At 36.8% G+C, this 12,657-nt stretch overlaps 1 protein-coding gene across 1 annotated transcript in view; it reads left to right on the plus strand.

The window, feature by feature from the left end:
- The window catches only part of LOC136122079 (multidrug resistance-associated protein 1-like), an 83,370-nt gene that overhangs the window by 34,580 nt on the left and 36,133 nt on the right, over nt 1-12,657 (plus strand). Inside the window, exons 13-15 of the mRNA XM_065875893.1 lie at nt 3,765-3,941; nt 7,313-7,480; nt 8,642-8,804. Coding sequence (XP_065731965.1) covers nt 3,765-3,941; nt 7,313-7,480; nt 8,642-8,804 — 508 coding nt within the window. The remainder of the gene's footprint in view (nt 1-3,764; nt 3,942-7,312; nt 7,481-8,641; nt 8,805-12,657) is intronic.

Consider the following 12,657-nt stretch of genomic DNA (forward strand, 5'->3'; position numbering starts at 1 on the left):
CATTTTAAAGTAATAACTAGAATTATGACTTATAACATTATACCAGAACATATAAGATTTTTAGAAATTTCATGTAATGTCTGCAACATTTATATTAACGTATTTCCATACAAATAACCCAAAGAAAGTTTAGTATTAGTTGTTTGTTTGTTTGTTTGTTTGGTTTTTTATACTGCAGGTTCTTATTAGTCATCAATTTTATACACATCAGTGTATACATGTCAATCCCAATCGCCCAATTCAGCACACCACCATCCCCACCCCACCGCGGTTTTCGCCCCTTGGTGTCCACACGTTTCTTCTCTACATCTGTGTCTCAACTTCTGCCCTGCGAACTGGTTCATCTGTACCATTTTTCTAGGTTCCACATGCATACGTTAATATACGATATTTGTTTTAAAGGGAAACAATATTATCTGTCTGTATAATTGGCCACATTGTTCTTTAGGAAGCTTGTTGGTCTGGATCAGTGGAGGATTTGAGGTACCACACTCTGAATTATTTCTGAAAACATTTTTAATCCTAAATATATGTGTCATCCTTATTATATCTAATTTAGTAGTAATATCATAATGATGGCATGGCCAACTTAACGTTTAGTATTTATAAGGTGATCTTGTTTACATCTTTCTGTTTCTCAAGGTTTCACATGAGCGCTTTTTTGAGGCATATCATTCCAACGTTCAAATTCTAAGATCCCCTATTCTCAGTTTCTAAGGCTTACATCAGACGTCATTCATGCAGAGTATCCAATATTCAATGTTCTTTGATAAAACATCAGAGATTTAGAGTCCATTTTTGAATTAGCAAAACTTCTATCGTAGTTTTATTATTAAGTATGAAATGAAACAAAACATTTTCATTTGTATGTGAGACGCAAATGATAATTATAATGATGATAAAAGGAAAAATTTACATCTCTGTGAAAATTGATTAACTTTTTTTCAGCTGCTGTCATACCAGAACATCAAGTCCACACCTCTCAATGTAGTATTTAGTTCCGGTTTTATATTATATACCACTTTTCCCTGTTCTACAATCTTTTCTCCTGTGTTCTTCACCCTCTGTTCCCCTTATCTTGACTAATGTATATCAAGTATTCAGAACTTCTATCACCCGAGGACAGATTTAATATGCTATTCTAATCAAAAGTTATTCACGTGTTTGTTGGCAGTCTGTATATCTTCTTTGGAGAAATGTCTATTTAGGTCTTCTGCCCATTTTTGGATGGGGTTGTTTGTTTTTTTGTTACTGAGCTGCATGAGCTGCTTGTAAATTTTGGAGATTAATCCTTTGTCAGTTGCTTCATTTGCTGATATTTTCTCCCATTCTGAGGGTTGCCAACAAACACATGAAAGAATGCTCAACATCATTAATCATTAGAGAAATGCAAATCAAAACTACAATGAGATCTCATCTCACACCAGTCAGAATGGCCATCATCAAAAAATCTAGAAACAATAAATGCTGGAGAGGGTGTGGAGAAAAGGGAACACTCTTGCACTGCTGGTGGGAATGTGAATTGGTTCAGCCACTATGGAGAACAGTATGGAGGTTCCTTAATAAACTACAAATAGAACTACCATATGAGCCAGCAATCCCACTACTGGGCATATACCCTGAGAAAACCAAAATTCAAAAAGAGTCATGTACCAAATTGTTCATCGCAGCTCTATTTACAATAGCCCGGAGATGGAAACAACCTAAGTGCCCATCATCAGATGAATGGATAAAGAAGATGTGGCACATATACACAATGGAATATTACTCAGCCATAAAAAGAAACACAATTGAGCTATTTGTAATGAGGTGGATAGACCTAGAGTCTGTCATACAGAGTGAAGTAAGTCAGAAAGAAAAAGACAAATACCGTATGCTAACACATATATATGGAATTTAAGAAAAAAAAAATGTCATGAAGAACCTGGGGTAAGACAGGAATAAAGACGCAGACCTACTGGAGAACGGACTTGAGGTTATGGGGAGGGGGAAGGGTGAGCTGTGACAGGGCGAGAGAGAGTCATGGATATATACACACTAACAAACGTAGTAAGGTAGATAGCTAGTGGGAAGCAGCCACATGGCACAGGGATATTGGCTCGGTGCTTTGTGACCGCCTGGAGGGATGGGATAGGGAGGGTGGGAGGGAGGGAGAGGCAAGAGGGGAGAGATATGGGAACATATGTATATGTATAACTGATTCACTTTGTTATAAAGCAGAAACTAACACGCCATTGTAAAGCAATTATACCCCAATAAAGATGTTAAAAAAAAACAAGATTAAACACTGAAAAGAAATTCAGCCTTTAAAAAAAAAAAAAGTTATTCACTAAATGAGGCAATTCAAGAGCAATTACTTTTGTTTTCAAGATCAAGTCAGATCAGAACTATACTGTTTTGGCTCAAAAGCCATTCTATGTCTTGCATGCTCAACAAGGAGGAATTAAAAGTTAATCTTTGACCTTCAAAGTAGTTGGTAGAAATCAAAAGACTGGTAGTTACACACAGGTCTACGTCAGAAAGTACTTTAAATGTGTGATATTGTTACAGAGTGCATAATATTCAAAGTACTCAAATCAGTGTTTGGATAGAGTCCATGGGACAGATTGAAATGTGAGTCTCTAGTTCAAATACTGGGAATCCTTTGGAAGACAAGGGCTAGTTCAAAGGATATTTTATGGAGCAGAGTCATATTCAAGAATAATGTCAAGACATAAAATTATCAAAAAATGAATTTAAGAGCAGAGAGTATGTGGAAGAGAGAGATGTGCTGCCCAGACCCCCCCCCCCCCTTCTAGGAAGGGCTTGCCACCCAGCCTTGGGAGTACATATAGCACATCAGCGCCTTCATGCTGGCCTCCTGGGGTCCCACTCTGAAAGGCCAGGCCAGTTCAGCCTAACAGAGAACAACTGATGGGTGATGCACCTCCATAGCTCTCTGGAGGGTTGACCAAATCTTCGTCGGATCTGAATTGCTGTGTGACTTCCTGCTCTACCCAATCCTCCTTCTTCCTTTTCTTTCCTAAGAATTGATCCCAAATAAACAACTTGCACCCCAAATTCAATATTATGGGCTGAATTGTATTCCCCCCAAATTCATATGTTGAAGTCCTAACCCACAGTACCTGAGAATGTGACTGTATTTGGAGATAAGGTCTTTAAGGAGATAATAAGTTAAAATAAGGTCAGTAGGGTGGGCCCTAATCCAGTATGGCTGACATCTCTATGAGAAGAAGAAATTAGGACACACACACAAAGGGAAGGCCATGTGAAGACTCAGGAGAAGAAAGCCATCTACAAGCTAAGGAGATAGGCCTCAGGAGAAGCCAACCCTGCCAACACCTGATCTCACACTTGTGAGAAAAGAAATTTCTATTGTTTAAGCAACCCAAGAAATTTCTGTTGTTTAAGCAACCCAGTTCATGGTACCTTGTTAGGGTAGGTAGAGCTGACTAATAAACTCAGTGTCTGCTTCCAGAAAATCCCACCAGACAGGTAACTTTGATAGAAGCTAGAATGAAAGTAAATAAAAGGCACCAAGTAACTCATTTGAAGGGGCCTCTAATAAAAATACATAAGATTAAAACAGGATATAAGATGAAAATGTAAATAGAATATCTTTACATTGAAGAAATCATCTAAATATTTTTAAATTCAATTTAAAGAAAGCAAAACCATGGACTAGATACGTTCCTTTAATGTGGTGCATGCAAGTTCTCCTTTTCCCTTGTTAAGAGTATTTATTTTATTTCTTTCTTTTGTAGGGCTCTGTGGCTTATGTTTCCCAGCAGGCTTGGATTCAGAATTGCATTTTGCAAGAAAACATTCTTTTTGGCTCTGTCATGCAGAAGCAGCTTTATGAGCGAGTTTTGGAAGCCTGTGCGCTCCTTCCCGATCTGGAGCAGTTACCAAATGGAGATCAAACTGAGATTGGAGAAAGAGTAAGGATAATATATTTTATCTTATGCAGGAATAACATTCCATTCAGCTGTGCTAATAGAATATTTATAGTGTTTTTACTGAGGTCTTGAAGAGCTATACAACTATAATTTTAAAAAGTCATTGTAGAATTCCTATGAAAGAGATGGCCATATTAAGGACGAATAATTATTTATTATTGACTATTTTGAAAATAGATTGAAAATCAGCAGGAAATTCTGTTGTTAGTGTCCAAATGGGGGAATGAAAGCCCACCAAGTGGATCATCAACGCTTTGCCTTAGTTGCTGGCATAATGCTGTTCACTATCTAATGAGGGAATAATAGTTTTGTTTCTTCCTGAAGCTCTTGTGCACAAAGTCAAGCCTAGGACAGTGGCAACAGAGCCCCAGTCTCCAGTGGTGGCACACCAAGGCCAGGTTCCAACGAGGCTCTGAGATGATGCTGTCATGAATGTACCTGTTCCATATTTACACATTCCTGCTTAAGAGGAACTTGTTTCCCAGGCGTCGTATTCTTTGCTCTATTTTATTTTCATCGCATTAATGAATAGTCATTATGCTGCCCAGTGTTTTGGAGTTAAAAACAAAACAAAACAAGATATCATGAGCCAAAGTATGAAGCCCAAGAGATGATCCCAAACCCATGACTAAAATCTCCACTAATTAAACATGAATACAAAAGCAGCCTCTGCCTACGATTCATGTGTACTATGAAGATAAGTAAATAATCCTTAGTGCTTTGAATTTCTGAGAAGAGAGTTAGCATAACATTGTTAGGCATTTTTACCCTGGCTTCAAGTTATTTAATTGTCTTGTTATATAAATTGAAAATTATAGAACAAAACTATAGAAAGGGGAAATATTTAAAATCGAGGGTGTACATTTTGCTGTACATCTGAAATTAACACAACATTGTAAATCAACTATATTTCAATAAAAATTAAAAAAATAAAATCTAGGATGAGGCAAATTTTACCTTTAACTAGACTTACTTTGGTTTCATTCATAGCCTGTTACTTTGCAGATGTATTTTCTCGAAGTGTTAAATTGATTTAATTTTTTTGCAACCTCTGTGTTTTTTCTGGCATCTTCACTATCCCTTGGTGAAATGGCACCATAGCTAGAATTATGCAGAAATGTGACTTCTTTTTCAAACTTGTTAATACGTATCGAACATTATGCTGATAAAGCCAATCTCTAATAAAATGAAATAGCTAAGTATGTAACTAAAAAGTTGAAGTGGGAAAAATTCAAAATGTGAAGTATAGATTTAATATAGTCATTAAATGTTATTGCCACTTATAATTTCTGCTTTTTATATTTTTAAATTAAATTTCTCCCAATCTGATGATGTACTTTAAAATAAACATATAATTGAATATTTCAAAAAGAAATCTGTTTACAGCTGTTTATGAGACGACCAAGATAATGAATGTAGAATTTTCCTCACTTTTATTCATCTTTTTCTTTGGCATTCTTCCACTGAACACAAATAGTTATTAATCTATTATATGCCCTTATTCTGCAATGGGGTATATAAGGGTGAACAAAAGAGCTATCAATCACCCAGTCTTCAAGGGACTGCAATCAACTGGATCTCTGCCAATGATATTATCAATTGTCTTTACCAATATTTATTTGGACACTGTGTGCTGGGAATGCAAGGATAAACTAGGCACGAGCTCATAGGAGAGTGAGACACTGACATGGGTATTGTCATTTCTAGCAATGGGTGAGTAAACAGGACACTGCAAGACAAGAAGGGAGGGAATGAATCACTTTACTTGGAACTCTGGGTAGAAGATTGATTTCAAAGAGGACTTAGAGTATCTTTTGAGTTGAAAAGGGAGGATATGGGCACCCAAGCATATCTGCCCAGATATGAAAAGGCAGGCTAGTCTGCTTGTAGGTCACAGTCACTTGAGAAGGCAGCATTGGGTGAGTGGTTGAAAGATGAGTTAATACCAGAATATAAGTATCTTAGGTTTCTACTAAGGAATTTGCTGATGCTCATGGATGATGGGAAGAGAGAGATATGGGCGTACAAGATTTTTAAGCAAGATGATAACATAATTACAAGATTCGTGATGACAAGTCAGAGGATGGATTGGAGAGAGGAGTGATTGGGTGATAATAGCTAATGTTGATTGTGTCTGTATTTGGTATTGGCTTTGTCCTAAATATATATATACATTTTTTTTTTTTTTTTTTTTTGCGGTACGCGGGCCTCTCACTGTTGTGGCCTCTCCCGTTGCGGAGCACAGGCTCCGGACGCGCAGACTCAGCAGCCATGGCTCATGGGCCCAGCCGCTCTTAGGCATGTGGGATCCTCCCGGACCAGGGCACGAACCCGCGTCCCCTGCATCGGCAGGCGGACTCTCAACCACTGCGCCACCAGGGAAGCCCTGTCCTAAATATTTTACACTCAGTAAATGCTCATGACAAGCCCATGAGTTGGGGGCTGTTATAATCACACCACACACACACACACACACACACACACACACACACACACAAACACACACACACACACACATATACGTTTCATATTACTTTGTATATTATTTTTTCACTCCTGGCTCCCCTGCTAAAATGTGACCTACTCATGACAGAGGCTTGGTTTCATTTATCTCTAAATCCCAAGTGCTAGCACAGCACCCAGAGTATAGGAGATATTTGTTGAATAGTAGGAGGACGAGAAAGGCAAAGAAGCAATGACATTTTACAATTATAGGGCACTGGCTGATTTCTGTGCTGCATGGAGAGCTTTTAAACCAGATCTGTAAACACTAAACATAAAATAAATCAAGTAAATTGGGCCTGGCCCCATAATTCTCCATACATGGCTGTACACGTCGACTTTAATTCTCACAGAGTGATGTATATTCCTTATTCTTGCTTCTTAGAGCTGTACTTTTGCCAACAAGACTTGTACTAATCTTTCTACAGAAGAAAATAGGACATGTTGATTGCTGCTTTGGTAATTTAGCTATTATTCTCAGTCTCCTATGTGTCAATTTAAAAATGATCACCAGTGTCAGTACACGGCTGGCAGCCAAAAGTTTTCTTTAGTGTTCCACGGGCACAACTTTTCAGAGTTAGGGAACCGGAAAAATTCTTTTCTCCATAACTGTTAGTATCTACTTTTGAAAGCACGCAATTAAGAGAAAGCAGATATATCTGTTAACGTGCACAAATTAGTGGTACTAGGAAATAGAGGCTTTTGGAATTTTACGATAAAGAAAGGTTAGAGTGTTAACCATGAATTATTACCTATCCCTGCCACAGAAGAGAATTTGGACGTAACTCTATGTGCTTTGAGATTTACACGTTTTTCCTCTGGTTTTGTTTTTTCTCCTGCTTCATTTTCAGGGTGTGAATATAAGTGGAGGTCAGAGGCATCGAGTCAGTCTGGCCAGAGCTGTCTATAGTGGGGCCGACATCTACCTCCTGGATGATCCCTTGTCTGCAGTTGATGTTCATGTTGGAAAGCAACTTTTTGAAAAAGTGATTGGGTCCTCCGGCATGTTGAAAAACAAGGTAGCCATAACATCACTTATGTTTTACTGAGGGAAGGAGAGGATAATCTATGTAGCATTGTGCCCCAAATTCTAATATTTTGTTTATTTGTTGTAGCAGAGTAGTTAAATTTCACATAAAGAATGAGATGTTATATTGCTCTTTTAGAGACTCACTTTAATGAATGTTTTTAAATTTTTTACAAGTTTACTCTGACCACAACTTATGTGATTATTACCTCATTGACTAATACCATATTCGAAGGTGGTTTACATGCCAAAATGAGTTGTTTTTAGCTTAGGTGACTTTTTTTGAAAAGTGGTATTTTGGTGCATAGCACTTTTATAAAAAATAGTATTACTTTATTATTTATTACTTAAAATGTGGTATTATTAATCTAGCATTCATAACAATTCAATTGTTTTGTGAAGGAACCAAGAAGAAAGGAATTAATATTTACCAAGTGCATACTATGTTTGACGCTAAATTAGTTCATTTAGTTCTTATAGCAAGTCTCTGAGATAGGCATTATCGTTGTTCTTGTTTTATACATGAAGAAACTCAGGGCTTATAATGACTTGTTGTAGCTTGCTTAATTTAAGAGCCGCAGAGATTTTTAAAAGCCTGTCTGACCACAAAACCATACTCATCGATTCACAATATGTGTTTACAGATTTATTAATATAGAGAATTCTGGAAAATTTAAATAAATGTATAAATATTTAAAGAATAGACAAATATTTTTATTTATTGAAATGAAACCAAGGTAAATCTTCTCATTCAATTTTATGTATATGTGTACAATAATATGGAAAGATTTAAAAATAAAGACTTGAATCAAACATGCTTTTGTAATGCTACAGGACCTTAGAAAAAGGAAGCAAGAGTGACAGTTATAAGATTGTTTTTAATTTGCTATAAATTTGATTCATTTTTAATGAATGAAGAATACCTGAACTAATGGGTTAAAAACATTTGCTGACTTTTTTCTTTTTTTCTTTTTTGTCTAGCAGTGTATCATCATTCATTGTGAAATACATTTATATACGCTGCCTTAAACTGGCACCTACCAAGAATTAAACTCTAAAATAGTAAAGACAAAAAATAATGATTGCAGCTCTCTTTAAAATGGCTTACTTTTGCCATCTTTTGTAACCCAGGGAATAAAATACTCTTTTGTAGACTCGAATTTTAGTGACACACAACCTCACACTTCTACCCCTGATGGATCTTATTGTTGTAATGGAAAGTGGCAGAGTAGCACAAATGGGAACATACCAGGAACTTCTGTCTAAAACCAAAAATCTCACGAATTTGCTTCAGGCCTTCAGTGAACAAGAAAAAGGTGAGGACACAGTGAAAAATAAACCTAAGATACAGGGTGCTTACCCATTTTGAAAGCCCATTAATTGCCTGATTTCTTACTATGCATTTTTCTTCATTCATGCTACTTAAGTCAGGAACTGGGTGTCTTCCTTTCTCTAGAAAAGAAACAAATACGTTGGGACACATCAGCTAAAAATCAACCTTGTTTATGATTTTTAAGCAAAATGTTATGCCCCAGGGTCAGTTTGTCCATTTATGAAATAAGAGATTAGGTGATTTATAAGCTCTGTTGCAGGTTTAGAATATAATGGGTCTAAACATTCTACTTTCTTTGAAATCCATGCCAAATAAATAATAAATATTTAAAACATACTATGGCATGTTGTGGGAGAGAAACAAAAGAAAAGAAAATCTGAAGAATGACAAAGGAGAATGATGCTTGTCTAACTTTTACAAAATAGCAACTGAGTTTATTTAGTACTAATTTTTGTTACTATAGTCCTAATATTTTAAATTAAGATTTATAGATATTTGTGTAAATGAAGTGGTTTGATCTTTGTCTAATTAGGACATAAAGATGTTTGAAATCTAGTATTAGTTTAATATTGCAGAGATCAGTCATTTTCCAGCTCTGAAAGTTGGATGTACCATTATCTTTTTCCAGCTGTAGATGTTTTCTCATGTGTACCACCATCATGATCCTTGTTCTATACCTTTCCAGAACACCACTGAGAAATGTCCGTAAAACCAAGTGAACTATTTCATAATTGCAGGCTAAAAGAAGACATATAGAGTTATTCTTAGGATTTCCTACATGAACTGGTATCTGTTCATTCACTTCACACTTTACCTGGATATAAAAGTCAGAAAGATATGAAAGCAGTTTATAACAAGATCAGTACAATTTAGTATTTTAATGCCATGAAATCAAAAAGCAGAGCCATTTTGCTGAAGTGTTTCTCTAAGCTAACACACATTAGGTATGCACTACTTTTTTTTTATTCCTTGTTTATGCCCCTTTCTCAAATTTAAATATTCTATATGTAGATACATTCAGAAAAACCTGATCCATTGTCAGGTGGCTGTGATCATTCTTAATAAAAGAAGACCTTGTCTTTTCTTAATGGCTAGCAGTTTTGGAAATGAGTCCTTGCCTATTTGGTCAGGCTGAGTAATAATTTATATTTAGTGTGTAGGAAAGATATATCTATGAGTGTCTCTGAGGGCTGCAATGAGGATGTGGTCTGTCATTTTCTCTATCCCCAGCACTTAGGCAGCCTCGTGTTAGGCAAATAACAGGTACTCAGTAGCTGTTTGTTAGATGAATCTGCCTCCATTTTTTCTACCAAAAGTATGTCTCCTCAGAGTGAATGGGGTGATTTGTAATACTACGAGCCAGGATATATTTTTTGCTACTTATTTTAAAGGCAACATGAAATATAAGTTGTATTACTTTGGAAAATATAGCTCTGAAAGCAGGCAGTGTGTAAGTTTTAAGTTCAATATTTAATCTACCATAAAATATGGAACACAATTTTGAAATTTGTGGCATTTGCTCTTGTTTAAGTCTCCAGTTTTGGAAACAAATATCATACCTCCCTCCATTGATATATCTTATGTACACCAGTCCTCTGTGGTAACAAGTGGAAAACATTCTTGAAGTTGAGCTGACATTAATAGATGTTACTATCTCAGCAACAGAAATAGAACAGATTTAGGAAAATGTAAATTGAGCTTTCTTCTAGTTACTTCAGTATTGTGTCTTTTCTGTTAAAATTCAGAAAGGTGGTGAGTACAGATCATTTTTGTACTAGAAATAGAATATGTTTTTTACAAGGAATATTTCTGGGATTTTTGATTTATTTGGATGGTGAGTAAAAAATATATAAAGTCTTGTAAAAAGCGGGCATAAAATTACTCATGTTAATACTAGATAGATAGATATTTGTAAAAGGTCAGCCATATATATTGTAATTTTATTAGTGACCACACAGAGCAGAACAAAAATAGATCAACTGATATACAATTGATACAAAACATCCCCCAGACAACAACTTCAAACCTGGTTACATTTAGTCACATTCCTACAGTATTGCCCTTAGACCTGGGCCAATTTGACCCAGTCCTGTACTACGTCTCCGCTCTGCCTTCCCTGGCTGGCTCTCTGGCCAAGGCCTAGGGATTGTGCCCATTGGGGGTCCTCTTCCCATCCCGCCACTCCTTGACCACTCCAAGTACTTGGAGTCCCAGAGTTCTCTGCCCATATGACATAAATTTGCTCCAAGGACCTGGGCTCTCATTCTTTAGTTCTACCCTCTTAAGGGTCGACTGCTCTACTGGCATCCACTACTCCTTGGATGAAGGATGTTTTTTTTTCTTGGAGGAGGGTTGGCAGAGTCTGGACATGTAGCTGAGGCAGCCACAGACATGGTGAGGGGTGGAGCTGGGGTGGGAGAAAACCCAGCAAGCACCTTGACCGCATCACCTGGGACTACCGCATTCCCCAGAGGAACTCGCAGGGCTCCAAACACTCTCACCTGGATTTTGCCTTCCAGGTGGTTGGGAAGGTGTATGTGTTAGGGTAAGCGATAGAACTTATTTACCAGTCTGTTAGTTCCATCTATAACTATCAAATACTTAGAAGTATGGTATGCGGGCCTTCATTTATACTCTTGCCCCAGTTACCACAAATGTTAGGCGCAGGCCTGTCCCTGTGGGGAATTTCTTTCTCTTCTTTGCATAAGTAGTGAATAAAAATCAACTTATATCTGAGGACATTTTTACTGGAATTTAGAAGAAAGAGGGCTACGTGGACAGAGTGTGATTTGAGAAGTGTGATCCCCACTTCTAAATTCAATCTATCATTTATTTTTTACAATTTATCCTTTTTGGCCTTGAGTCTGTTCCGGAATTACTTTAAAAAGCACACAATATTTCCACGTAAAACTTTTTATTAACTTAATGTGACGTGAAAGTGGGAGTAAAAGTCAGCAAAACATAGTGGAAAAAACATGGGACCAATTTCAGAGCCCTGGGTTCTGGTTCTAGCACTGAATAATTATACGAATCTTTGTAAAGATGACCTCTTTTCATTCTTCCCATTTATGAAAAATGGGACTTGAACTAGATCTGTTTGTCCTGGTGTCTGATATGGAAATGAACAGTGTACATTTTTATCATTCCCTTGCCCCCAAAACTGCTTATGACCCAGACACTTTTTCTTTTCCTATAATTCTCACCCTCACTACCACAGTTGATGACAGATAAGTAGAGTTTACAGTATAATTTGGTTTGGATACATCAGATCTCTAAAACTCCATCTAGCTCTGAAAAATCTATAAGTCTCACCTTATGGGAATATTATATAAGAGGTGAGACTCAGAGGAGAGAAAAGAGTTTATGGAAAAAGATATGAATAAAGATAAATTTACATATTTATAGGTTTAGTCTAGGATAATTCTTACCCATACTAATAATACTGATGGTAGCTAAGATGCCTTAGGTATTAATTCTGTCAATATAGTCACAAGTGTTTTACTTAATTCTCCCCAAAACCCCCTGAGGCTACATGGTCCTAATTTTACAAAGAGGATATGCATCTTGCCCAAGTTAAGACAGTGTAAGTTGCAGAATTTGAATCCATCACTTCCTCTGTTTCATGCCTGAGGCCAATCAAACCCTTAAACATTATATCAAACCTGTAGGAACAAGTACATTGACTTAGTGTGAAAGACAGGAAGGAGTGTAGGGCTCAGCTCACGCTTGCTCTCTCCATCTCTCTGTCTTTCTCTTTTTCTCTCTCTCTCCCTCTCTGTCTCTTTGACAAATTTGGGTTTCAGGCAAATCAGTTATCCTATCTGAGTTTTATTTTT

Source organism: Phocoena phocoena, chromosome 4 (assembly GCF_963924675.1).
Source record: "Phocoena phocoena chromosome 4, mPhoPho1.1, whole genome shotgun sequence".
Lineage (NCBI taxonomy): Eukaryota > Metazoa > Chordata > Mammalia > Artiodactyla > Phocoenidae > Phocoena > Phocoena phocoena.